Source organism: Brienomyrus brachyistius, chromosome 1 (genome assembly GCF_023856365.1).
Source record: "Brienomyrus brachyistius isolate T26 chromosome 1, BBRACH_0.4, whole genome shotgun sequence".
Classification (NCBI taxonomy): Eukaryota; Metazoa; Chordata; class Actinopteri; order Osteoglossiformes; family Mormyridae; genus Brienomyrus; species Brienomyrus brachyistius.
This window is the reverse complement of record NC_064533.1, coordinates 636,343-663,399: the sequence shown is the minus strand read 5'-3', so window position 1 is coordinate 663,399 and position 27,057 is coordinate 636,343. Positions and strand designations below refer to the sequence as shown.

General features: G+C 45.1%; 2 protein-coding genes and 1 long non-coding RNA gene across 10 annotated transcripts; 1 reads left to right on the top strand and 2 right to left on the bottom strand.

Annotated features, from left to right (window-relative positions):
* LOC125750318 (uncharacterized) lies at positions 1-18,342 on the top strand. The gene is made up of 3 exons (XR_007400317.1): positions 1-479; positions 17,740-17,870; positions 17,975-18,342. It is a non-coding gene; the product is annotated as an uncharacterized LOC125750318 (long non-coding RNA).
* On the bottom strand, positions 4,097-27,057 carry LOC125750277 (transcription factor EC-like). 6 transcript variants are annotated; one of them, XM_049027877.1, is made up of 8 exons: positions 26,909-27,057; positions 10,451-10,705; positions 10,120-10,221; positions 9,658-9,703; positions 6,730-6,786; positions 5,787-5,862; positions 5,317-5,464; positions 4,097-5,104 (listed from the first exon to the last, which is right to left on the bottom strand). In XM_049027877.1, the coding sequence occupies exons 2-8, from the start codon at positions 10,544-10,546 to the stop codon at positions 4,700-4,702; spliced, it is 930 nt and encodes a 309-aa protein (XP_048883834.1). In that variant the 5' UTR covers positions 10,547-10,705; positions 26,909-27,057; the 3' UTR covers positions 4,097-4,699. The 6 variants fall into 6 exon arrangements, with proteins under 6 accessions (XP_048883834.1, XP_048883807.1, XP_048883797.1 ...); XM_049027850.1 differs by lacking the exon at positions 26,909-27,057 and adding an exon at positions 13,135-13,340 and having other exon boundaries at positions 9,583-9,703; positions 10,442-10,705; XM_049027840.1 differs by lacking the exon at positions 26,909-27,057 and adding an exon at positions 13,139-13,340 and having other exon boundaries at positions 9,583-9,703; positions 10,442-10,705.
* Positions 6,815-9,576, bottom strand: LOC125750302 (uncharacterized). 3 transcript variants are annotated; one of them, XM_049027917.1, is made up of 4 exons: positions 8,380-9,576; positions 8,074-8,175; positions 7,717-7,767; positions 6,815-7,461 (listed from the first exon to the last, which is right to left on the bottom strand). In XM_049027917.1, the coding sequence occupies exons 1-4, from the start codon at positions 8,552-8,554 to the stop codon at positions 6,884-6,886; spliced, it is 906 nt and encodes a 301-aa protein (XP_048883874.1). In that variant the 5' UTR covers positions 8,555-9,576; the 3' UTR covers positions 6,815-6,883. The 3 variants fall into 3 exon arrangements, with proteins under 3 accessions (XP_048883874.1, XP_048883865.1, XP_048883856.1); XM_049027908.1 differs by lacking the exons at positions 7,717-7,767; positions 8,074-8,175 and adding an exon at positions 7,564-7,716 and having other exon boundaries at positions 8,329-9,576; XM_049027899.1 differs by lacking the exons at positions 7,717-7,767; positions 8,074-8,175 and adding an exon at positions 7,615-7,716 and having other exon boundaries at positions 6,815-7,512; positions 8,329-9,576.

The following is a 27,057-nucleotide window of genomic DNA, read 5'->3' as shown; positions in this document are numbered from 1 at the left end:
TTAAGAACAGAGATACTAATGCGGTGGGTGTCCAGCCTGTTTCACTTTCCTATGTGCCTATGTGTGTGGTGTTATTTACTAACAAGGAAAGACTGATTACCATGAAGGCCACGATAACACCTCTAGCAAAGGAATATCCACCATAATTCATGTGCTGCGAAGCAGATTACACACACTTGCAGGCACGGTTTTAAACTTGGCGGCTCATACTTAACGATCCTGTAATGGGAAAAGAAACGCGTCTTGTTTTTTCTCGCCGGTGTTAACGAGCATTATTACCGTCATACGAGCGCTCGGCAGAGCAGTGCATAGTAAATCCTTAATTATGTTTTATTTGTAAACACTTCGGGCCTGGCACTAAATCCACTGCATAACACGATTTCACTACGCTATTGTAATCCAAGAGGAGCATTAGCGCGCTTTCAACTCCTGATCACAGCTGGGGTGCGATTCACGGAGCGGCCTGCCGAAGACAGTAGGTAAGCTCCAGTCAGTGACTTTGTTTATGTATCTTCATTCTATTAATGGAGATTTGCTGCTTTCATTAGTTGTTGGGATTTCCAAAAGCTGGCTAGTAAAATATAATATGCTTAATAACAAAAATGTAGTTATAGAGGCTGAAGCTTAGTCTGCAGTAAAGTAAAAATAGAAGATTATTATTAATGCCCATTCTGGTTGATGGTTTCTAATAATGTATTTGCCTGTACGGGCCATGTATTACTGAGATTTCCGCTGCGCCTTTCATTCGTGCCTAAACATATATCATGTGAAGATAGGCCTGCTGCAGCCAATTTTCACAGTTTTCTAATTACTATGAACGGGAGCAGGTAGTAACAATACATTTAATTTTGATTGTAGTAGCTAAAATTAATTTGAGACGTGTCACTCTAGAAATGTATCAGCATCGAGGACAGAATGTGAATCACATGTAGAAGAGCATATTTATGTATATCTGCGAGTTGTACATTGCCCAGAAATGTCAGCTATTTAAATAAATGTAACTTAAAATTTTTATTGTTGTACTTTGTCAGAAAAATTTGGTACGAATATTCCATTCATACTGTTTTTTTCTTAGGTTAGAGGCAGTTGTATTGATTTATTATGATCAACATCACTCTCGTAGATTATTCTTTTCTGTATTTGCTCGACTAACACGTCATCGTTTTGCTTGGTAAGAGAAATCCCAAAATCTATGCCAACACTGACCTCTAGTGGTAGAAAGCGATATCAGCGTGTGAAAAAGAATTTGGTACTTTATTTGAAGTACAAAAATGAACACAGTTCATATAGGCCTAATGCTATGTGTAGCAGTTTGTTTGTGACATTTACTTTTTTATTTAAGTTCAGTTCACTCAAACTAAATACTCATGTCATGTACTCTGATATTTGGCAAGCAAAAGTAAAGTAAAAGTTTTCCAGAAACTGAATGAGCAGAGACACTGGAACACCAGAGTACAAGCTGTAACAGGAGGGCCAGCATCTCCTCAGAGGCACAGAGGCAGCCTCACAATGTCAGTCCAAGGCTGCAAAATCCCTAGTTCTGCCTTTTGCAAATATTGCAACTAACTACAATCGGCCTGGGGTGCGTTTCCCAAAACCATAGTTGCTAACTTGCGTGGTTCGAACTATGTAAGTACGACGTAGGTGTTTCTCGAAACCATAGTACGAACTACACAGTTAACGGTACTGTGGAATTATGTAGTACGATGCATTGTTAAACCACGCAGGTGTTTCCCAAAACCATAGTTCTGACGAACATTAAGTGGTGTAGTTCGAACTACACTTCGCGAGCCGTAGTAATAAGCTTAGTTCCTGGTAAATACATCAGCGACTGTGGAAATGCAGTCTAAGAAGGGTATAGTCACTGTGTAAGTAATCTTTAATACCTAATAATGAATAATTTAGTTCTACGTCACATATAATGTGAAGTGACCTGAAAATGTAGTTTGAAACGTAATTGTTGTTTGGGTCTCTGGTCTCTTGTACGGTATGATTGTACATTAGATCGACCAAGCCGGAAACTGTCTGTAGTTAGCATTCTCAGACTGCAAAGTATTGTATTAGCAGAATTTAGCACAGGGGTTTTTATCCTGAAAGGACTGTTAGCCATGCAGCTTTTCGCTGCAAATCCCTACTTAGAGTATCAAGTAGAGGACTGATCGACTGAAGAGTTCGCACACCTGGGTTTGAACAACTGATCGAGCGGTTATCCCAAAAAAACCTGCAAACACACCCGCCCTTTCTGGATAAGATTGCCCACCCCTGTAGTAGCATATGCAGTTAGTGTGTATTGCTTGGTAAAGGATGTTGTACCCAGTGCTCATTGTGTCCCATGGTACACTACAAACTACGCAAGTCCCCACTAACTAACGTGGTTCAAACTACTGTGGTATGACAGTTTTGGGAAACAGTCGTACTTCGGATGTTGATTAGTTTGAACTACCATAGTACGATGCATCCTTAATGCTAACTTCCGTCATTGTTTGGGAAACGCACCTCAAGCTGGATTTTTGGGTCAGCAAGGTAACGTCTTTTTTAAGGTAGTCTGGGGTAAATGTATTTGAATAAAGTCCAGTTAAACTTGGGTACCTTAACTTATCGGATTTATCTAACTAACCAGCAAATCTTGCTTCGTGACACAGATCCCTGAGCACAAGTGCGAACATATACAAACACACCAGCTTTTACATGCACACTGTATACATTCACTCTCTTCCACACACATTCAGAAATCATTCAGCATTGTTGTTTTTCCATAATGGTCAAATGGGAAAAGGAGTTTAATGAAAAGTGAGCGAGTGGTTTGAGATCTGAAGTCCCGTTATGATATTACGGTTCCCGTAAGCCGTGCTCATGCGCGCCTGAATCCTCTCTGCGCGTCTGACTGGCTTACAAAGTCCACATTATCCCTGCATCTCAGCGGTGTTTTTCCATTTTTCCTTCTCTCATATAACCGTTGGCTGTGACCGGATGGCTCCGGAACTCTCCACTGTATTAAACGTTTTCGTCGTGGAACAAAGCAAAGTTTGCTGAAACGTTTTCCGTCTGGAGCGCTTTCTGAGGGAACTTACTTGGTTAATTGGGGCTGCTTTATTTGAAGTCCTGCTGGGTGTAGTTCAGCTCTTACTGTGGTGCTCTGGAAATCACATTCACTTTATAGCGTGTGGCACAGATGTTTCTAATGGTATTTCGTCCCACTGTTAATGCTGGGGTTACTGGCATGGGGCGAGGCCGGCTGGGCGTGCGCACATCACGGAGGCTGCAGAAACACACTGCTGAGTCAGATTGCGGTAATGGAGATACACTCTAGTGGCTGTGTGTTGTGTTTTTGAGGCTTGAGATTCATCTGCATGCTCTGTTCTTTGATCGGGACAAGAACCGGGCAATGAATGATTAAATCAAGGAGCGATTTGGATGGTTGTCCAGCCACATTTAAAGGATAGGTCGTTTTTAGATGAGCTGAGACTGTATGGTGTGTTTGGAAGATAGATGCTCTCAATAAACAATTGTTACGGGTCGTAAAATGGATTAGCTGAGGCATCTCCAGTAAAGCCAGAGGCGAGTGTAACTTTTGAAACTAACACATATTCTGCCTCGAGTCTTGGCATTGGGAGTCTGGCCTGAATGAGCTTCCAGTAACTCGCATTTTTTCCCATAATTTCTACACATTTCACTAACAGTAACAGCCTTCAATGACACACATTCTGCATCCAGTCCACAGCTTCCCGGTCAGGTGCAGTGATGCATAATGGAAACAGTCTTCTAGCTGGGCAGCATCCCAGAGCTGCAGTCTGCTGGGACAGACTGGGAGGGGTCGAGAGGGACCCAGACGCGCACCCACTGTGCACCTGTGCTGGAATTCGTTTGAGGTGAGGGCCTTTAGACCGAGTCACCAAGCACAGCTAGTGCAACATCTGCATAGCTATAGGGGCGTAAAAGGAAAAATGCTGAATGTTGGACAACAGTGTGGCCTTAATATAAAGCAATATGTAGCAATGTACTTTATTTTCTGTGGGAAAAACTGCTTCTGTTGGTTTCGGGACCCACACTTGTTTCCCACGACACAGAGCCCAGGAGGCTTTCATTTTCAGTTTGCTTTTATAACTTTTTAATTCTGTAATTGTTCAGGTAAATATTTTCATTTCTAGTGGACATTTTAATATCAGTCTGATGCCACTATGAAACAGATGAATTTCCTTTATCAAAATTGGGGGGATGTTATTTTGTTTATTTCCTCCACCCAACACATAAAAAAATACTGATAATGTTTCATACAGTATAAAAGGTTGATAATTACAATCTATAGAAGACAAATGATTCGTCGCAAACAATGAACAAAAGATGAAAAGTCATATTCAGCATGCGAAAGTGTGTATGATATCAGCCTTCATAACCTGCAGAACCTGCAATTAGCATCACTGACTTAGCAAGACAGTTTAGCTCCTGTTTGCTGTTTGAGTGCTTTTTGAGATTATATTTATCACTGAAATGGTGCTGACCAATGCTGTCTCACTAAACAAGCAATTAATTTAACAACACGGGCACGGCATTTGAGTGCGATACTGCCCCTCCCTTTTAGTAAGTTTGCTGCTTGTTCTTTATGGTAAAAGGCCCCCTTGTGGTGGTGGATGGAGATAACGAGGAAACGCCAAAAAGAGTCATTTGCAGGGCTCGCCAAGTGCCGCCTGGGAGGAATGGGTCAGAGGTCATCGCCATTGTCTGTACTGAAGCTGCTCCTGCGGCTACTCCCCTTGGAGGCAGGGGGCGATGTGGCGGAGAGAAGCGGGTCTGCGTGGAAGGGCGACAGCGAGCCTCCCGTCAGGATACCGTCCAGCCGGCTCTCCTCTTTAAGAGTTCCATTGAAGAAGTCTGTGAAGTGAGACAGGGGATCCGAAAAGGCGACGACCGTGCTGCCGTGCTCCGTGTGACCCATGGGGGGGGCGGCGGGACTCTCTGCGTAGTCCCCACTCAGGTCCTCTTGGTACACAGACTGCTGTGCATGAGGCATCTGCGGAAGCTTGAGGAGGTGAGAGGGCGACTCTGCGGAACCCAGGGAAGGGGCCATGCTGGGGAGGCCGTGTGCTCGAGCCTGGATCTCCAGCTCCTACAATCAGCAGCAAGCACAAGAGGTCAGGGGATGAGGAACCTGTAGCCAGATAGACAGCGCCGCCATTTAACTACCACTTACATTTTTGGCTTTGTTCATGTTAATAGGGTGATTATACTACTACATTTTATTTCATATATGAAACATAATGAAAGCCGTACAATACTCTGTAGTAGCCAGAGTGGGCAGTAGAGTTTGGTTCTACACACCTGGATCCTGAGCAGCAGCCTCCGATTAGCCTGTTCCAGCCTCCTCTGCCGGCCCTCTAACTCGCGCCCATGCTGCTGCTGCCTCTGCAGCCACTTGATATACTCCACCGAGGCCTTGAGTATGGTGCCCTTGTTCCAGCGCATATCACTGTGGGAAAAACAGAGAGAGAAGTGTTTCACAAGGGGCCAGTAAACTCACAGACCTTCACCGTACAGAGTCAGCGGAATATGTACATGTAGCTATTGGATAGACCACTGAGAATGGCATCATTTAGCTGAGGAATTGTCTTGGAAGATATTAGCATTAAAACGGTTCTTAGGACACAGGAATGCCATGATAAACATTATTGTCAGATTAGATTACCAGCCAGCATGCAGGATTGAGCAGGATACAAGGTGATAGGCTAGATCCTGAGAATTCCTGTCAAATATTTTTAGCTAGGAAAGGAAAACATATGCACGACACTCACGGGTCATTGGACTTTGGTATCAGTGTCCCAAGCTCCTTGATCCTGTAGTTGATGTTGTACCTTCTTCTCCTTTCAACTGGAGAAGAGAGAAATATGTGTTATTTGAGGAGGTCCGTACTGACATATTGCCACCTGTCCTGCACTGAGTGAAAGGCTTTTGTCATTACATCACCCTGTGTGTCCGGCCGAGTGCCTGTAAGAGTGAGGAGGCTTGGCAGCCAGTATGACCAACCATAGTGACTGTCTGCACTGGAGCCTTCTCTTGGATTACTCCATTTTTGGAGGAATTTAAAATAACATCAATTTATAACTAACCTTATACAACTGATACATTTGCTGATCAAGGATTTCCATGAAACTCACTCCTAAAGAACCTTAAGCTTTAGGCACTTTTAGTTCATTAACTACCCTGCTACCTGCTTGTGATTGTTGGGTGGTTAGTTTAATCGAACTAGAGTAAATCCGGTCACCATCCCCCAAGGTAACATCCCAAAACACTTCAGGTGGGTCTCCCTGCATCACACCCCCATGTAAATTTAGTCCTTTCAAGCAGATTGCTGTCACCCCCGGCTGCTCCTGACTCTCGAGTGCTCTCCGCAGCTTCACGCCCACCAGCCACTCAAATATATTAATGTCTCAGTGCCTGGGAAGCTTCACAATCTTCTTCTGCATTTTGTAAGGGCTGGGTGACAAGTTCAATGAAAAGCCAAAAACTGAGTATGGAGCATGGGCTTGTCCTGTGTTAAGTATGAATTCAGACTTGTACATGAAACATATTAATCTGCACTAATTTGCCTTGTTTCAGTCGGGTTTTGATGGCCTTATGGATTCAGCTGGATGTAGCTGGTGCAGTCATAGACTAATACAATAAGCAGCTATGTGCAGCAGTGAGTGGTGACGGATTACTAAATTAGCATTGATGGAAATCCTGAATGCTTCTTACTTAAGTTATGGTTGTCCTTCTTTTGTCTTTCTTTGGCCAAAACTCTTGTGTCATGTTCTGAAAAACAAAGAACAAGAGAGGTGGATATGAATATTGAGGTTTAAAGGCTGATAGGAACAACAAAGCCATTCATATATTGCTTGAGACCTTTCCATCAGGTGTGTTTATGGTTTAACCTGATTTCTGGGTCTCTCTGCCTTCTGCGCCCAAACGGCCAATGACCTCTGCCGATTTCTGGGTCCCTCTGCCTTCTGTACCCAAACAACCAATGACCTCTGCCGATTTCTGGGTCTCTCTGCCTTCTGTACCCACAGGGCCAATGACCTCTGCCGATTTCTGGGTCTCTCTGCCTTCTGTACCCAAAAAACCAATGACCTCTGCCGATTTCTGGGTCTCTCTGCCTTCTGTACCCAGAGGGCCAATGACCTCTGCCGATTTCTGGGTCTCTCTGCCTTCTGCACCCAAACGGCCAATGACCTCTGCCGATTTCTGGGTCTCTCTGCCTTCTGCACCCACAGGGCCAATGACCTCTGCCGATTTCTGGGTCTCTCTGCCTTCTGCACCCACAGGGCCAATGACCTCTGCCGATTTCTGGGTCCCTCTGCCTTCTGTACCCAAACAACCAATGACCTCTGCCGATTTCTGGGTCTCTCTGCCTTCTGTACCCACAGGGCCAATGACCTCTGCCGATTTCTGGGTCTCTCTGCCTTCTGCACCCACAGGGCCAATGACCTCTGCCGATTTCTGGGTCCCTCTGCCTTCTGTACCCAAACAACCAATGACCTCTGCCGATTTCTGGGTTTCTCTGCCTTCTGTACCCACAGGGCCAATGACCTCTGCCGATTTCTGGGTCCCTCTGCCTTCTGTACCCAAAAAACCAATGACCTCTGCCGATTTCTGGGTCTCTCTGCCTTCTGTACCCAGAGGGCCAATGACCTCTGCCGATTTCTGGGTCTCTCTGCCTTCTGCACCCAAACGGCCAATGACCTCTGCCGATTTCTGGGTCTCTCTGCCTTCTGCACCCACAGGGCCAATGACCTCTGCCGATTTCTGGGTCTCTCTGCCTTCTGCACCCAAACAACCAATGACCTCTGCCGATTTCTGGGTCTCTCTGCCTTCTGCACCCAAACAACCAATGACCTCTGCCGATTTCTGGGTCTCTCTGCCTTCTGTACCCAGAGGGCCAATGACCTCTGCCGATTTCTGGGTCTCTCTGCCTTCTGTGCCCAAACGGCCAATGACCTCTGCCGATTTCTGGGTCTCTCTGCCTTCTGCACCCAAATGGCCAATGATCACTGCCCATTTCTGGGTCTCTCTGCCTTCTGTACCCACAGGGTCAATGACCTCTGCCGATTTCTGGGTCTCTCTGCCTTCTGCACCCACAGGGCCAATGACCTCTGCCGATTTCTGGGTCTCTCTGCCTTCTGTACCCAGAGGGCCAATGACCTCTACCGATTTCTGGGTCTCTCTGCCTTCTGTACCCACAGGGCCAATGACCTCTGCCGATATCTGGGTCTCTCTGCCTTCTGCGCCCAAACGGCCAATGACCTCTGCCGATTTCTGGGTCTCTCTGCCTTCTGCACTCACAGGGTCAATGACCTCTGCTGATTTCTGGATGTCTCTGCCTTCTGTGCCCAAACGGCCAATGACCTCTGCCGATTTCTGGGTCTCTCTGCCTTCTGCGCCCAAACGGCCAATGACCTCTGCCGATTTCTGGATGTCTCTGGCTTCTGCACCTAAACGGCCAATGACCTCTGCTGAAACTAAAACTGTTCTTCCCCACAATTAACTCAGTCTCCTTATTTGCTGATGCACCAGCGAGCATTGTAAAAAAAAAGTATCTCAAGCATTCAAATTCTTTCCAATTAAATAATCGGGACTCTTGATTGGATTTCTCAGTTCATTCGGTTGATTTAATAAGGTCACTTAAGCTCTGTGTAATGACCCGTTGTGTAGCCGCACACTTGTAAGGGGAAGACAGTAATTCAGTTATATCCCTGCCATAGAGAAGGGATGCACGGGCATCTCTCCCATTTCCTAAGTCAATTTGGTTTCCCTGATGCATGACATTCATAAAAACTTAGACCATGCTTTGTTGGCCAACCTGCCAGGCAGAGATGTTCCAGGTCTCCAAGGTTACAAGTGTAACAAAACTAAAACCAAAGTGATAAGACTCAGGCATGTTTGGACCCATAAACCTCCATTGTATTTCTCACAGAAATTCGCCTAAAATATACACATTGAACTGTGTAAAAAATTGAGACCATTCTATATTTTTAAACAAATCTGTATTTTTAAATCCTGGTTTAATCGTGGTTCTGCTGGCAGAAGGCTACACTGAGCAGCAGGCTGCTTCCACATTCAAAATTTCTAAGACAGCAGAACACAAGAATAAGGTGAGGCAGGAGACACTGGGAATGTCCATGTCACCACAAACCAGCCAGGTAGAGGACGGAAGCGACATGCTAATGCTGGAGATGACTGTTAATTATCCAAAAGTTTCTCATGAATCAAGTGACCTTTATATATATAATATATGGATGTGTGTGTGTGTGTGTGTGTGTGTGTGTGTGTGTGTGTGTGTGTGTGTGTGTGTGTGTGTGTGTAAATCACACTCGCACACCCATAAATTGAGAAATGAGTGAAACTTTTCATCAGTTCACATCGATACAGGCTGCATGCACTGGTCTCTGTGAGTACCTTTGATTTGATTGCTACCTTTATTCCCTCAGGGAACAGTTATGGTGCTCAGATGATGCAACATTAACCAGAATGCCCTGGGGACTGGCCTTGCACAATGCCCCCATCTCCCACCCTCTCTGAGGACTATAGCACATGTGCCGCGTAGCGTACCTGTGAATTCACTTTTTATTGTGAGCTTTGCCCCATATGCTGCAGGTGTCATGCCACCACTAGGGGCAGTCATACCTTGCTCAGTGCCATACACGTCCATCATGCTGTTGCTGTGGGACACCTGGATTGGAAATGGAGAGACAGACAGAAGGGCATGTGTCACAGCAGGGGGTGAGGAGGCTACGAGGGGGCCGGGGGCTGCCTCAGCTTTATATCCTCCAGCACTGCAATATCTGAGTTTTTTTAAGCTTATTTTACTTATCTGGTGGAATTGAATTTGTCAAGATGCTTTCAAGAAGTCTTATCGAAATGATAAAGGTGTTCGTAAGGCTTGTCAGCATCGCTTAGAACTTAATTAAAATTTTGCCAGGTTATGAGAATGCAAAACAGGAAGGATCACCTCTCAGAGAATAAAGTATAACTTCAGTCACTTTTGTTTTTTGCATCATTCAGCAACGTATACAGTGTTTTCAGATTAATCAGTGTACCAGGTTAACATGTGTTAACATGAGCCCGTGTGTCTGTAATGATACTTACATTGTTTTGCATTGTGATGTGAGTATCCGTGCATCCCAAACCCTCGTTACTGAAAGTGGATTCCAGGCTAATTAAGTCATCAAAGACTTCATCCATCGGGAACTAAAAGGAAAATTATTAGTGTACTTGTGCAATTCAGGATCGGGCTGCTGCATCGTCTTTATAGTAAGACTGATGAAAGGAGAGGAATGCAGCCGTGCTCCTGTGACTGACCCCGTGCCGCAGCCCTCGCTCACCTCGCTCACCTCGCTCACTCGCTCACCTCGCTCACCTCGCTCACTCGCTCACCTCGCTCACCTGCTCACCTCGCTCACTCGCTCACCTCGCTCACCTCATTGTCTTTGCCACTGCAGGTGATGGACATTAGAGTTCCAGGACAGTCTGAAGGGCTTCCAGAGCTGAGGGGTGCCAGGTGCCCGCTGTGCATGATGGGTGTGGGTGCCGGGAACTGCCCGCGGTGGGAGTGAGAGACAGGTTCCGGGGGCTCACAGTCAGCGAGCCTGGAGCCCAGGGCCAGGTACTGCTTCAGCTGCTGGGCCTGCGAGGGCTGCGGGCTGTACTGGGGGCTCTCCAGGTGTCCCTGGATCTGTGGCAGAAATAGAACATTTGCTCATTTCAGTCATAAGCTGGAATATAAATTCATTGCCCAAAGACTATTCACAGAAGTCTACACTATATGTCACATACAATATAATATCCCAGAATATGCCGGAATGTTACCAAAAGATACCAAAAACATATTGTGTGAACAAAATACCAAATAGAAAGTTCAAAAGTTAATGGCTCAAGGCTTCTGTGGTAAGATCAAAGACTTTCGTCTACATCATTACAAAGAACCACGGACCATAAACTAAGAATCTCTTACCCAAAAGAGCAAAAATGACATTCCAGTATTATGCAGCCGAAGCCGCAGGAGGCATATAGAATACGGAAAAACACAGGCAAGCAGAGATGCAGTGAAACTTTTTCAGAAGAAATTTGCTCTTACATTTAACACTCTGCCTCCGTCCCGTATGTCATAGTAGCTACAGTCGGCCAAGTGTGGCATTCTCCAAGCGAGCGTCGTTAGTCCCACTAATGGGGGAACTTGGGTAGGGTCCAATGCAGAGCTCTTCCAGCTAAGAAGACTGCCAATGAGGTGCTTCTGCTGGGACTTATAAACCAACTGGGCAAGCGAAACAATCCAATTTGCCGAAGCCGGACGTTTTATGGCACAGAAACATAATAAGGCCACAGAGAAACCTAGCAGGCTGCTCTGGTCGGTGCAGCATATCGGCACAGGCTCTGTCACTAATTCGGTGAGAACGCCCCGTTCTGTTTGCCCGAATGGCCAATCACAAACGTGAATTTTTGATGTTCATTCCTTCAGGGAGTCAACACAAATGCTGCTTGTTCTCAGTGGTCTTTAAATAGCTGCATTACCGTTTATGCCTGCCTCCTCTGTAGGTCATTGTCTCATCTACTGCCAAAGAATAACTGACACCATCACCACTGTAATCCAGTTTTAGCTCATCCTATACATTCAGATTATGTATAGATATATGAAGATACAGCATTTCTTCTTCCTTAAATATTCATTTTATTGTTTTGACATCTGATTTCTAAATCATGTCTCCAGTTTTCTGGTTTTTATATACTGTATAATAAAACATAAAGTAGTTGCAACCATCTCATTTATTCTGTTATGTATAGACTTTTCCAAGCAAAAACTTCAGAATTTGTTCAAAGAGAGTTTTGTCTCTGAAATGTGAGGTCAATGTAAATGAATGAAGAGAGATGATCACCCATTATTAAATAAAATGTATAAAATTTCCAAATCCTCTCCCACATTCTTGTATGGACCAATTGAAGTCCCTTTGGGACACACCATCCACGCCCCTAACCCCCCCCCCCCCCCCCTCCAGGGAATCCAGTACAGCTTACCTGCTCCTCTAGGTCACCAAGCCTCCCCTGTAGACACCCCTCCCCAGATGCAGGCCTCACCCCCCCCCCCCAGCACCCCTACATTCCCAACCATATCAGCGAACTAACCCATACTGTTGAATCACATCTAAAACAAGCATCATTTGGTTATATTTACAATTATATAAACAGGGTGCAAAATTTCAGCAAAATTTCTTAATGGCGGATGTCAAGGTGGATATTTTTCCACGGTGTCAGTGACCTAAGCGCAGGCTCTGTAACAGTGACATATTTGCCCTGCAGTACAATTTAAATTTATGAGGAAACATCAGCCCCAGCCATGACGTCCATTTACAGCCAACATATGGTGGTATGACGCACTGTGTCCAGGGATTGGTCAAAAAAATTAACTGAACCAGTTTTGTGTCCAAAAAGTGCAAATCTTGTAGATGGATAAATGTCTTTGTGACAAACACACAATTAGCCAGTTAAGAACTCTAATTAAATTACAGTAATTTTCTCCAGTGAATAATACAATGTGAACAAAGACTTTTTTTAAATTTGCAAACAGAATGTGAATCTAAAAACATCTGATGAATGTGTTATACTGAACCATTTTGATTGTTTCTTCTTTAAATAAACTAGCAAGCAATTACATGGTAGGCATTTCTGTGTGAATGTTCACATTTGGGAATTATGTTACATCATTAGCACAAAGGAATGCATTCAGACTGTCTCGCCTCTAGGGATTGATCATCTGCCAGTGATAACAGGGCTTTTTGCTACAGAGAAAGTGACAAACACAGAAAACAGACCAGCTGCCAGCTGCAAGTTATATGAAACTGTCTTAGTGCTTACAGAGTAGCATCTAAGCATCCAAATATGGAAAGTGCGAGCCTCGAATTGCAGCACGGCTTGTCACACCATGCGGATGGATTAGGCTCAGCAACAGTGTAACAGGGATACCAGTCAAACCCCACGATCCTCTTAATCTTTAAACGTTATCTTGTTACTACCTGAATATCATTTGTCTATGTCGATACCATCATGCCATCTGATTGATGCATTTTTGGATAAATATTGAAATAAAAGATAAAATAGCATTTTCCTTACTTACAGTGAAGAATGTATTCAAAACGGCAGTTAATTCTTAAAACAAGTCATCTGGATACAATGCTGCAAAGCCGTCAGGGGACTGTTGGATGTAAGAAGTTCTCAAATAATGATTGCTCAACTGTTTCATTATTACAAAAGCTTGAGTTTCACTTCAGAAAATGAAGTTGTGAAACGGTTCAGATAATGGTTTTAGAATGTCAGAGACCACCCCCCTGTGTCCATGAATCAGCCCATTTTTTTCCTGAGAGGTGATGGTAGATGACATGGTGGCCAGATCGGCCCACACAGGTAGAGGCGTGCTTGCGGACAGCTGCTGCGCTAGACACATGCTTCTGTCAGACCCAAGGAGAGCAGCAGTGCTGCCGTCGTTTCCGTGGGGAAGGAAGGACTGGCGTGTTCCAGCAGTGTGAGGCGATGCCATGCAGGGGACAAGAAACCAGGCCCTACAGCTGCCTGACTGTAGCTTGCTGTGTGAATACACGCACACACACACATGCACACACACACAAGCACACACATACTTCCCTCCAACTGTCACGAAATTGACGGTTTCTGGCCAGGCCTACGGCTTTCGCCTAGGTTCTGACAGCCCTGCCGATATGTCATCTTGGCAGACGTTGCTGACTGGTATATTTTGCAGATCAGTCCCCCTGAGTAGATTTCGGGGGGGGGGGGGGGGCATTCAAAATCGTAATTTTACTGCTTGGCTACATACCAATTGATAAAATAATTTCAGGGGACAGGGAGGGCTTAAACCTTTAAACCTGTTATTAATCCTAGATGATTACATGCCTGTTTCTACATTAAGTTAACCCAAGATTCAAGATTTCAGAATACCCATTAACAGACATCACTCAGCCATGAGGTGTAAGTGTCCATCATCAATCAGTAGGGATGTAACGATACACTCAACTCACGATTCGATACTATTCACGATTCTGAGTTCACGATACGTTTTTTTCAAGATTTTCTAACAGAATGAGCTGTCGACTAATTTATTCAAAAATATTCTTTTATCTTTCTAAACTGTGCAAAACGTGTCCTCTTCTTAACAGTGCAACTCAAATTGAATAAAATACTGTTTAAAAAAATTCCAAATCAGATTAATTTAAAAAAATCTTCAAATAACTAAACAGTAACGCTTTACATTAACTGCACTTTCATAATGCTTTTATATTGCATTTATAAAACGTTCAGTACACCTTCATAATATATTCATTAAGTATTCATAAAACATTTATAAACATCACGTACCTTACCATCCTAACATCCCTTAACAGCTGTAATATACATTAATAACAAAAATATATTAATAACAAACATTATAATTGCATAATCATGTAATGTTTGTTATTAATGTATATTAAAGCTGTTAAGGGGTGTTAGGATGTTAAAGTGTGCTTGCGTGCTGCTTATGAATGTTCTATGAATGCATTATGAAGGTGCACTGACTGTTGTATGAATGCATCATGAATGCATTATGAAGGTGAACTGAATGTTCTATGAAAGCATAATGAATGCATTATGTAAGTGCACTGTATGTTCTATAAATGCATAATGAATGCACTATGAAGGTGCACTGAATGTTCTATAAATGCATAATAGATGCACTATGAAGGTGCACTGAATGTTCTATAAATGCATTTTGAATGCATTATGAAGGTGCACTGAATGTTCTGTGAATGCATTATGAAGGTGTACTGAATGTTCTATAAATGCATAATGAATGCACTATGAAGGTGCACTGAATGCTCTATAAATGGATAATGAATGCATTATGAAGGTGCACTGACTGTTCTATGAATGCATTTGAAGGTGCACTGAATGTTCTATGAATGCATAATGAATGCATTATGAAGGTGCAAATAATACAAAGTGTTACCAAATAAACTAAGGCTTGCATGTGCAGATTTTTAGCGTGGTTTGCCCTTTTAATAATCTCCGCTCTGGCGGTGGTGAATTGAGCTCACTGTGGTGCCGATGGACAGGCTGAACCATGTTCGTTGTGCTATTTGTGTATATTATCAGTCTTTTGCAATGTTTGCACGCAGTTTTTGTCTTGTCTGTGCTTTTCTCGCCGTTTTCGTTTGTGATGACCAGAAGGCTAAAATGCTGCCACACCCCCGATTTAACATTTGGGGGAGAGGTGTCCTCAATTTCAAATTCTCTCATCATCTCACATTTGGTCAAATCCAAAAACTAATGTTTGCAGTGAACGTTCGCAGTGACGTCGAACTGATGTTCAAAATGTAATATTACACCAGTTTTTCTGTAAAGTACTGTGAAGTTCTCCTAAAGTAGCGATTCATTTTCCACATCAGCCGGTTTAAATCGTCATACATTTACATCGATTTATGACCGATTCGCGATTCATCGTTACATGCCTATCAATCAGATGCCCCAAATACCATCCACACACACATAGGACACCTGAAATATTCCAACAGTGGCACAGTTAGCAGAGACACACTTTCCTACACCTGTTACTATTCCAGGTGGAACAACAGGGAACTTCCTGTTAGCTGACAGGTGGGAAGAAAGTAGGAAGCAGTGTGAGGAGCCCGAGAAGGCAGGAAGCAGTGTGAGGAGCGTGAGATGGCAGGAAGCAGTGTGAGGAGCGTGAGATGACAGGAAGCAGTGTGAGGAGCGTGAGATGGCAGGAAGCAGTGTGAGGAGCGTGAGATGGCAGGAAGCAGTGTGAGGAGCGTGAGATGGCAGGAAGCAGTGTGAGGAGCCCGAGAAGGCAGGAAGCAGTGTGAGGAGCCCGAGAAGGCAGGAAGCAGTGTGAGGAGCCCGAGAAGGCAGGAAGCAGTGTGAGGAGCCCGAGAAGGCAGGAAGCAGTGTGAGGAGCCTGAGAAGGCAGAAGCAGTTTGAGGAGTGTGAGATGGCAGGAAGCAGTGTGAGGAGCGTGAGATGGCAGGAAGCAGTGTGAGGAGCGTGAGATGGCAGGAAGCAGTGTGAGGAGCGTGAGCAGGCAGGAAGCAGTGTGAGGAGCGTGAGAAGGCAGGAAGCAGTGTGCGGAGCGTGAGAAGGCAGGAAGCAGTGTGCGGCGGATGAAAAGGCAGGAAGCAGTGTGAGGAGCGTGAGAAGGCAGAAGCAGTTTGAGGAGTGTGAGCAGGCAGGAAGCAGGGAGAGGCTGAGGTCAGCAGACTAAGAGACTTACAGCTACGGCTGGGCATGCAGAAGGTCAGTTGGCTGGGGGGGCACTGAAGGGAAAAATGTCCCCCATAACACAAGTGGCAAATGTTCTGCCATTGAGCCGTCGATCCTGCAAAATAAGACTGATTGCCTTTGTTGTCCTTAACCAAACGTCATAGTTAATTACATGTCCAGTGCATCAAATCAAATCAAATCAAAAAACTTTACTTGTCCCTGAGGGACAAATGCATGTTATCTAAGGCACTGACTGGTTAAATTTAAAATGTGAAGAACTTAGGAGAACTTAGGATGACTTTATTGAGCTTCACCAAAAAGGGAGGCGCATAAGAATCCAAAATCTTTTTGTGGCTGTAAACCTATAACCTGCCATATCATGAGCTGAGTAGTTTAACATGTTTTTTATTGTAGGAAGATTAATGGGATTCAGAGATGGCTGCCCTGGTGTCGTACTGCATTTGGTCTGCGCTTTCAGTTCAGTACTGTTGCTCTCAGCATCCAGCTTGTGAACTTAATCACACATATTGGTTAACTTTCCTGGTTTTTTCCTTCTTGTACTTCTGCCGAAATAAATGCGAATGAATGGAGGCTTGCAAAAGTCTGACCTACAGAACAACCACACCCCCCCCCCCCCCAAAGGCAGTTTCCAGCATGTTTACACCTCTGAGACTCCAGCACAGCTCATCTTCTCTGACTGCAGTTTTCACCTCGGAGAGAGAGCTCACCTTTCATTCACCCACACGCGTCATGTATAAAACATGGCTTCCTGAAAGAATCGGCCTGCCTCTACATCAGGACTTCAAATCAGCCTGAACATCTGAGTGCCGTTTTATCCAACAGAAAAAGGAATACATGAAACCCTGGGCAGTTTAATGATTTATCTGTACTTTTAACATTACAGCCGATTCAACATTTTTCTATATGCCAGCTGCAGTCTCCTGCTCTGTACTACATACCCCTGCTACTGATGAAAATGCTTATTAGACTTGTATCGAAGGCTATAAACCGATAAAGCTTTTTAAATAGAGGATCGTTGTGTAACTAGACTTTACAGAACCTTAATTACAGATCTTTACAGCCCAAATCCCCTCTGATTTGTGAGCCTCACTTATAAATTAATGTTCTGCAGTTTTGCGTGTTCTTTACTACATGCTTGATAATTGCACTCTCTCCCCACGGCTCTTTTTTTTGAGGGGGGGCTACAAATCTTAAAATCACTTGTGAGCAGCCCAGAACTGTGTGTATCAGCTCCCCCATGTATTCAGTCCAGATATGTAGAACACTGTCCCCGTGGAGTTCAGTGTCATCAAGCAGAAGCACGGGCAGGAAGAATCACAGCTCTGACACCCAGCTGGGTCGCAAAATCAGTTACATGTGTTCTAATAAGATATTTCATCTGTCTCTGCAGAAGACGCACAGTTAAGAGTGATTCGCTTTTCTTGTCAGTTACAAGTTCCCAAGCTGGTTGGAGAAAGCCAACGTTCAGCATGTCACCTGAGAGTTTGGGGGGTGTCTGCCAGCTCTCTGACCTTTCAACACAGTGCTGGAGATCCTGCTTCCTTTATGCTCCCTGTGAGGTTAGTATCTGATTGGTCAATGTATCAGTTTGATTCAGAAAAGTATTAATTTGCCTGAGCTTAACTTAAATATAAAATCATTTTATTGTATTTTTACATTTTAGACTTTCCATAAAGAAGTCACTATACTGTACTTCTCTCTCAGCACTGAGCAGAGAGGCGATAAGATAAGTGAATACATATTTACAGTGTGAGCCTCACCTTGGGTCTTTCAGTGTCAACAAACCGAAAGAGTAACCATGCCAAAGGGAAATAAAGCTATTGGTATGTCAAAATGATGGCTGTGGAGCTCTTTCTCAGCCATCCTCTTGTTCGTAAGAAAGATGATTTACTGTGTTCGCAGCCCTGGGGAGCCTGTTGCATTTCGACAAGCTTTAATCTCATGGTGTGATAGATGGCGGTACATTGCAGGTGGACAGGGCAGGCTGACTCCCGAGGCTTGTCCTAGTGCAGGTCTGTGTGTGTTCACAGGGGCGACAGTGGCTACCTGGGGAGGGGGGGGGGGGGGGCTCTGTGAAACAGACCAGACTAAATAGGCTTGAAGCTGAGAAGTGAGATGGAACAACACAGAATGGCTCTTCACCTTAAGTGGCCACTGCCTTTGTCCCTCCATCACCCTGAAAAACAGCAGCTTAGCGCAGCCGATGATTCTCCTTCACTTTCGAATTTAATTGCTGAAAAGCTGAATCTCATTATTTGCATATAATTTTATTTAATTCCTTCTTATTAACATTTAAGAAGAAATATAATGTAATATTTAATCAATAATTTTTCCTTAAGTGATAATTGGTGCAAAGCTCATGCCATTCATATTGATAAAAATGCACATATCTCGAAATGCAAATAATTTCAAAGGCAAAGTTGACCTGCATCTGACCATCTCTTCAGCAATGACGCTTTGTCTTGCTGGTGCATGGTGTTGCTGGAAATGCCATGGACAGCTGCTTCTTCAAGATCGTGGACGACACTGCAGTGGTGGGTCTCATCAACAACGACGATGAGAATAACTATCTCCTCTTAAATATGAACGAAACAAAGGACTTCATCTTTGACTTCAGGAGATCGCTCACCAACAACCCCTGCCATGATACTACCATAGAAAGTGTGAATAAAAATGTCTGTATTGTAAACCCCCCCCACTCATATCCCACTCTAGCTTACTTTGCATACTTACATACAACACGACCGCAAAACTTAAAACAGCTGCTGCCTACTATCCACCATATTTGCACTACCTTGTGTCTCTTTCCACAAATTTAATTTTAATTTTGCATAGATGTACATGCTTGAATACCTGTATCTGTCATGCTTATCTGTCTTGCATGTGTCTTGCTTGTCATTGTTATTGCACTCACCGTGGGGTCTGAAAGTAATGTAATTTCAGTCCTGCGTGTGTCCTGAACATATGGCAGAATTGACAATAAAGACTTTGACTTGACTTGACTTAGGTCACAGGGAGGTCATTAATCTTAAAGCAGCACAAACCTTACGAGGTTCAGCCTGTAAAACAGCGCCCTTCCCATACAGTAAAGTGTATTTCACTTTTTTAATCTCAAGTGCATGCAATTGCATTTGAGGACTAAATTTGCCCACTACTGTTCAAAAGCTTTCCCCAGGGAGATGTTCATTATTCTCTCAATGTAATTGCAGCAAATTAAATAATGCAATAACTGCTTAATGAGAGTTGAGCAGAAAATTAGATCAGTTTTAGCCTTGCTTGAACCACTGTTTAAATGTTTCTGGGTGAAAGACAAAGGAATGTTTGTGGTGCACAACATGGGGACACACTGCGTGGGACGGGGGCCTGGCGTGTTAGCGCCCCGTGGACGGAGGCCTGGCGTGTTAGCGCCCTGTGGACGGGGGCCTGGCGTGTTAGCGCCCCGTGGACGGGGGCCTGGCGTGTTAGCGCCCCGTGGACGGAGGCCTGGCGTGTTAGCGCCCCGTGGACGGGGGCCTGGCGTGTTACTGCCCCGTGGACGGGGGCCTGGCGTGTTAGCGCCCCGTGGACGGGGGCCTGGCGTGTTAGCACCCCGTGGACGGGGGCCTGGCGTGTTACTGCCCCGTGGACGGAGGCCTGGCGTGTTAGCGCCCCGTGGACGGGGGCCTGGCATGTTACTGCCCCGTGGACGGGGGCCTGGCGTGTTAGCGCCCCGTGGACGGGGGCCTGGCGTGTTAGCGCCCTGTGCACAGAGGCCCTGCATTTTGTGTCTGGCATGTTATCTCCCTGACATGTGTCTTGGAGGCCGGCTGCAGGCTTGTGGCCTTCATTACCAATGCAGACAACAAACTACTTTTGATGGTACTTGGGGGGTATTCCATAAAAAATGTAAAGATTGTCCAATAGGAATGTAACTTTCCTGTCCTTCTATTGGACAGTTTACATGTTCCGGATAAGTTACAGTATCCAGCTAACTGAGGAATCTTACTTTGTGGAATTCCCCCCAGCCCTAAAATTAATATATGTGTTTTTAGAATTACTTGATCAAACATGATGCCATGTAATCTGTATTGGTTGGCAGGCATTCTAGGCGCACTTCACCGCCAGCCCCCCTAGACAAAGTGAAATCAGCTGGCTAAGTCAGCACCCCCTCAGAAAACGTCACCTACGGGGTGACTGGCCCTGTCTGCAATGCGCTTTGTGTTCTGCTGTCTTGGGCCCTGTGCTGGCAGGGTTAGGCTCCCCCTAGTGACCTGTACTGGGTAAGCAGTTGGAAGATGAATTTTGGGGGTTGATACACTTGATCTCTTCTAGCCTGTATCTCCTGCCTGGTCATCCACTGTTTGCATCTGCAGAGGTTAGTCAGAGTACAACCTGAAAGAGGCAGACAAGAGATGCACTCTGGTACAATTAGACAACAAGGCATCACTCTGGATGACATATGGACCACCAGCGACCTTCTCAGGAGACTATGGATAATGCTGTTGGGTACACCGAACTTCAACATTTATCCCTCGCTGAAATTCAGCCTGAAAACTTTAAATTAAAGCACCAGAGAAAAAGTCTTTGATGGGGAAAAAAGACTTTCTGCTATTCACATCTCCTTCACCTCAGTGAGATCAGGTGCCAAGTCTGGTTTTCTTCTAATTAATTGTCTTCATCCAGAGTATCTTTTCCACATTGTAATTTGAAAATGTGAAGGTACAGCCCAGCAGACAACAACTGCCTCACACCTACAGGGCTGAGGGTTTGAAAATTTAATGAAATTATTCAAATCTACATTCCTGGAGATGCCTGGTGTCCGATGATCAAAAACATCAACCTGCTTGTTATCTACGAGGTGCATTTCAATGCTGTTCGCAAGATGTTAACCTTTTCAAACAAACAGCAGCGTGACCTTGAGGCATCCAGTGGAATATCCGCACACATGTGAAGAGAGATAGCTGTCTGTCTCCACCAGAGCAGGTCAGCTTTCAGATCCAACTTAAAGACATTTGAGGGCATTAGTCACTCAACACGCCATGACTAATCTTCAGAGGGAAATGAAGAAAGAAAACATTTAAATGCTCGAAGTCTATACATTGAGGTTTTTTGACATGCTCCATAGTACATTAAACCGATTACTGTTTTCCAAGGCTGTGCTGGTGAAATAGAATTTCACGAATCAAGGCTGATTTTCTCGTTCGTTGACACGTTGGGTTCGGTGTGAGCCTTTAGCTGCAGGTTCCTGGATTCATACGTGTACATTTAGTGTTCTGTAATCAGGCGGCTTGTGTTGTGAAGTGTGCTCTACATCTAAATGGGCATCAGGAAGGCACAGTGAAAAGGGTTCAGTGTTTGTTCATAGAACATGCATTATTACACGTTTTTGGACAGACTGAGGGTAGCCAAAATAGAAGCTGCATCTTTTGGCTTTGATTCAGGGTTGATCTGCCCTGTCCAGGAGATGTTAATGTCCATCTCTTGGTGCCTCTTCTGTGATGAACAGGTGATTCTACAAATTACGTGCATGTACAATTTCTCATAAAACCATTAAATAATAATTTCTGATGGATGGATGGATGGATGGAAATTTTTAAAACTCCAGTTTTATGTTGATTAATTTGTCTTCCTACTGCTTATCTTGGACAGGGTCAGCAGGGGGCAGGAACCTGTCCAGGATGGTGTAGGGCACAGGTTGGGGAGACACCCTGTATGGGCTGCCAGTAAAAATAATATGAATACGGATCTTTATTGTTCAGTAGTGTCGACCGGTTCATCGAGCTTCACAGCATTTGTTCCAAGCTTAAAGCAGCTGTTCAGTGCCCGTGTCCATCCATCACCCATCTGTCTTCCAGTGCTGTAGGTTGTGGGTTCCATTTTCAGATCTCATTTTATATTCTAAAAAAAATGTAAATCAGCAAAGGCAATCTGGGCACAGACGTTTCCTGGCTGCTATGGTCCTCAGAGAGCTGTGAACATTCCCATCTCGACTCCGCGACACTGACACTGAGTTCTTGTGCTCCTTCCCGGGCTGCTTTGGGTTTACATACCTGTCCATGGCAGCTGAACTCCAACACAGACAGGATATGTTAACAAGTTGATCCCAAATGTTCAGTACTGGCTCTATGCTCTATGGTGGGTCCCCATTTTGCCCTTCAGACATCCATCAGTATGCACCCCCCTGCCCCAACACACACACACACAGACATTCGAGAGACACTACCACTCTGCTCCAGCTAGCATAATGAACTTGGGCCAATTATTTTGAGTCAATGGGTCGAAAGGAATAGAGCGAGGAATTAAGGCAGCAGGTCCAATTACTACCCCTGTTTGATGTTCCCCTCGCTGGCACCTGCTAGGAGTCACCCCCTCACCTATCTGCCCTGATTCCATCATGTCACATGCATTAATTGCTCCGCACAGGGGTCCCACGTCCCCAGGATTCTCAGGGATTCTCCTGATGATGACAACCTGATCCAGGCCAGATGCTTCAGAAATTTAGCTTTCTTCTCTCCTTCCTCATTTTATTCGCCACGTATTGCTGCAGTGCTTTCATCACTACCCACGATGGGAAGAGGGGTTGGCTGGGGGGGGGGGGGGGGGGGGGGACGGAATTTTGGAGGAAGCGTTGTGGTTTGTCTTTACCTGAGGGTAGGTACTGTGTCCACAGGAGGGCTATGGCTCCAGGGCCAGGCCCATCTGAGAATATCAGCTTAGCACCTTCTCCAAACTCTGTCCAGCACCAAATTCCTTCCTGCATCATCTGACCAAATCCTGCATCAGGACTGTACCCCTCCCACCCCAACAGAAGTGCCTGAGATGTTCCAGACACAATTCAGGGGAAGGGTGATTTACTGCAACTCTCTAACCTCACAAGACCATTAGCTTGGACTCCAACAAAAGCAACACACTAAATGCTGAGCTCACCAGGGGGCACTAAGCTTCAACTCCAAATGACCACAGCCACACTAATGATCATGCTAGCCAATTCACAGCAACGCTACTGGTAGCTTAATGCGACCTGATTCACAGTAATACTACTGATAGGCTTATGCTAACAGATTCACAGCAATGCTATTGATAGCCTGATGCTAAAGGATTCATAGTAATTCTGCTGTTAGCCTAATGCCAGAGCTCTCAAGTTTCATCAAAATTTTGGAGTGAGATTAGGGGTTAATGCGTGAGAGCCTTGCTAATGCTAACTGATTCATAGCAACAGTACTGATAATGCTAGCTTGTTCACAGTAGTGCTACTGATAACCTAATGCTAGCTGAATCACAGCAATGCTGCTAATAGCCTAATGCTACCTGATTTTTGACAATACTACTTATGATGCTATTCAGCTTCAGGCAGATTCTCCCCCGTAATAGACAAGAAATTCCAGTTTAGGCAAGACAAAGAAAATATCATTCTGTAGAGCCTGACTGTTCCCCCCAGAGGAAGAAAGCCTTCCTTTTATAAAGGGAACCTATTCATTTTAATATGAGCACCAGCAAGTTTGGTGCACATTAAGGTGAAAAGAATGGAATTATTGGATTGGAATTCCTTCACCTTCTGATCGTTAATCAGTACAGATTAATACAAGGAGTGTCCCAGCTACACTGAATGACTGCTGAATGCCATGATGCACTGTTCATTACCACAGAAAACAATGCAATGTTTTAAACTATTTTATTTAAATCTATTTAGCTTCCTACAGTATAATATTCTTCAGTTGCTATGAATGATCCCAAAGTATTATTACTCAATTTAAAATGCTTTTCTGTTCAACAACATACAGCTCTTGAACAGTTGCTGAAAATAGGTGATATCTTGCTCAGGTTCTGCCAACAGTGTGTGGTTGATCCCAGAATGAGCCTATGAGTGTTAGCAGTGACCCCTGGCTTGACTTTCTACCTGCCCTCATTCCAGTTATTCCTGGAGTTTGTCATTAACAGACACGTTTTTATCCAGAGATGACTGCTGTCAGCATGGAGGTCACCAGAGCTTCTCCGATACAGACTGTGAGCTCCATCTTTAGAAGTTTCCCTCTAGAAAGCTCGTTACACTTTTAAGGCTGTGTTCTCTTCCCGGCTACATGTGCCCAAAATGGCAAACCTAACAGTTAAAATTCCTTGATGTGCTGAGCACAGCAAACTTCTGTTAAGCACCTGTGGCTTCCCCATAAATTTTAATTCAGTCTATTTTTTCGTGTCACCTTTGTGTCATTGAGTGTTTATGATATTACTACATATATGCAGGGCCCTGTAAAATTGGTCAGGATATCGATGTGAAAATTCAGGATTAAGATGCCTAATGAAACGGTGCAGCAGCCTAGTAAGTGAGATCTCAGGTCTAATTAAAGGTTATATGTCTTATCTCCCATTAGCAATGGATAATTAGGATGGCTGAGCTGCTATTAGTGTGGGCACTAATGACGTTAAACCTCATTTAGACATACGAAAGTCCTTTGTAGGTGAGCTTTTCTCACTGCATGCTGGGGCAGTAGGTCATAAAGAAGAGCCTCATACAATTGTCAGATCCAGTCAAGCCAAACTGTAACCCATAAGTCTATCACAGTCTATAGAGTGTGTAGTGATATAGTCACAGAGAGGCAGGCGAACCCTTTAAATGACCTGCTTTGCAGTGCTTCCATCACACACAGATACAGAAACCCTCGAGTCACCCCACACTGTCTTTTCCAGTAGCTTTCAGGAAGACCTTGTTCCCTCAACAGAGATCATCATTTGTAGGAACTCTCAGCAAGGAATAAAGGAACGCTTCCAGAAGCTGATGTCCTGCACACACTGTATCTTTGTCTGGAGTCCTATCAGGCATTGAGCTCGGTCCAGCTGAGCAGCACTGCAGCTCTCATTCAATTAAGCCGATAGGATTAAGTGCCACTATGCAGCGGTATGTTTAAAATGGGGCTGGAATGTTTGGCAGACACCTGCTATGGGCACTATGAAAACCTCATATTGGGCCGTGTGGGGATTGTGGATTCCAGCCACCACACATGGAGGGCACATGATGGCGACCTCTGTACTCCCATCAGCAGGGGCAATGTGGGAGAGATGGAGGCCATTGTCTGCTGGGGTGGGGCTGAGTAGAGATGCATGTGTCAAGGTCATTGAGGGGTGGGTGCCGGGCCAGCCTGGGGGGTTGGGATTCGGGGAGGGCAAAGCGTGATTAGAGTATTGGCTTGGGGGGTTGGGAGTCAGGGAGGGCAAAGCGTGATACTGTAAGAGTATTGCCCTGAAGGTTTGGGATTCGGGGAGGGCAAAGCATGATTAGAGTATTGGCTTGGGGGGTTGGGAGTCAAGGAGGGCAAAGCATGATTAGAGTATTGGCCTGGGGGGGTTGGGAGTCAAGGAGGGCAAAGTGTGATTAGAGTATTGGCTTGGGGGGTTGGGAGTCAGGGAGGGCAAAGCGTGATAAGAGTATTGGCTTGGGGGGTTGGGAGTCAGGGAGGGCAAAGTGTGATTCGAGTATTGGCTTGGGGGATTGGGAGTCAAGGAGGGCAAAGCATGATTAGAGTATTGGCCTGGGGGGGTTGGGAGTCAGGGACGGCAAAGCGTGATTAGAGTATTGGCTTGGGGGGTTGGGAGTCAGGGAGGGCAAAGCATGATAAGAGTATTGGCCTGGGGGGGTTGGGATTCGGGGAGGGCAAAGCATGATTAGAGTATTGGCTTGGGGGGTTGGGAGTCAGGGAGGGCAAAGTGTGATAAGAGTATTGGCTTCGGGGGGTTGGGAGTCAGGGAGGGCAAAGTGTGATATGAGCATTGGCTTGGGGGGGTTGGGAGTCAGGGAGGGCAAAGTGTGATAAGAGTATTGGCCTGGGGGGGTTGGGAGTCAGGGAGGGCAAAGTGTGATATGAGTATTGGCTTCGGGGGGGTTGGGAGTCAGGGAGGGCAAAGTGTGATAAGAGTATTGGCCTGGGGGGGTTGGGAGTCAGGGAGGGCAAAGTGTGATAAGAGTATTGGCCTGGGGGGGTTGGGAGTCAGGGAGGGCAAAGTATGATAAGAGCATTGGCCTGAGGGGGGGAGGGGGTTGCTAATTGTTAATAATAAAAGGCTATGGTTTTAATTATCAGCTCTAATTATTAGGTACATTTTACTATTGGCTACAAGCACTATATAAACAGTATATTATATACAAGAGCCTGTAGCATCCAGCATGTCAACTGCTACAGGGAAAATCCTCCACGCACTGGACAGATGGCCCACCACGTTTCTCTAAAATAGGCTGCTGTCTCTGCACAACTTGCGATTTAAATATTTGCCAACGCAGATCATTCATGTCATGCTAGCTGCATTGAAAGCAGTGAGATGCTGATAAAAAAACGGAAAATATGTCGGAAAATATAAGAAGTCATTAAAAAGGGTTGGGTCTCCTGATTGACCAAAGCCGATAACTCATACATTTCAGTGACCAAGGGCAGCTGGATGTTTATGGGAGGGGGAGGGGGCTGCATTATATCTTAAGGCTTTTGGCAACATAGGCTAAAAAGTCATGAGACTAAAACCATGTTTTAGGTCCTGAACCTGGTTAGCAGCTGAGTGTAACTCTACAGACAGGAAACAGGACGATTACATGGCGAATCCTATGGAAGTGCACATGTAAACAGGTACATCTTACCGTCCAGGGGGCCTTGGGCTGAGTGCACCAGCGGGGGGCGGCGCTGTCCAGACTGGTCCTCGCTGGAGCGCTGTTGGGGGTACATGGGTGTCCAGGAAAAGGTGCCGGATGCTGGATTACGACACCACGGTTGCAGCTGCTCCACTTTT

Bases quoted from the DNA above. Each gene is read 5' to 3' on its own strand.
- LOC125750302 (XM_049027908.1), bottom strand. From the start codon at position 8,554: ATGCTCGCTGGTGCATCAGCAAATAAGGAGACTGAGTTAATTGTGGGG. The intron at 7,717-8,328 runs GTCATTGACCCT...AAATCGGCAGAG, and splicing joins ACATCCAGAAATCAGCAGAG to GTCATTGGCCGTTTGGGTGC. The intron at 7,462-7,563 runs GTCATTGGCCCT...AAATCGGCAGAG, and splicing joins GGACCCAGAAATCGGCAGAG to GTCATTGGCCCTGTGGGTGC.
- LOC125750277 (XM_049027885.1), bottom strand. From the start codon at position 11,167: ATGCCACACTTGGCCGACTGTAGCTACTATGACATACGGGACGGAGGC. The intron at 9,704-10,119 runs GTAAGTATCATT...TTTCCAATCCAG, and splicing joins ACATCACAATGCAAAACAAT to GTGTCCCACAGCAACAGCAT. The intron at 5,863-6,729 runs GTAAGAAGCATT...TCTCTTCTCCAG, and splicing joins GAAGGACAACCATAACTTAA to TTGAAAGGAGAAGAAGGTAC.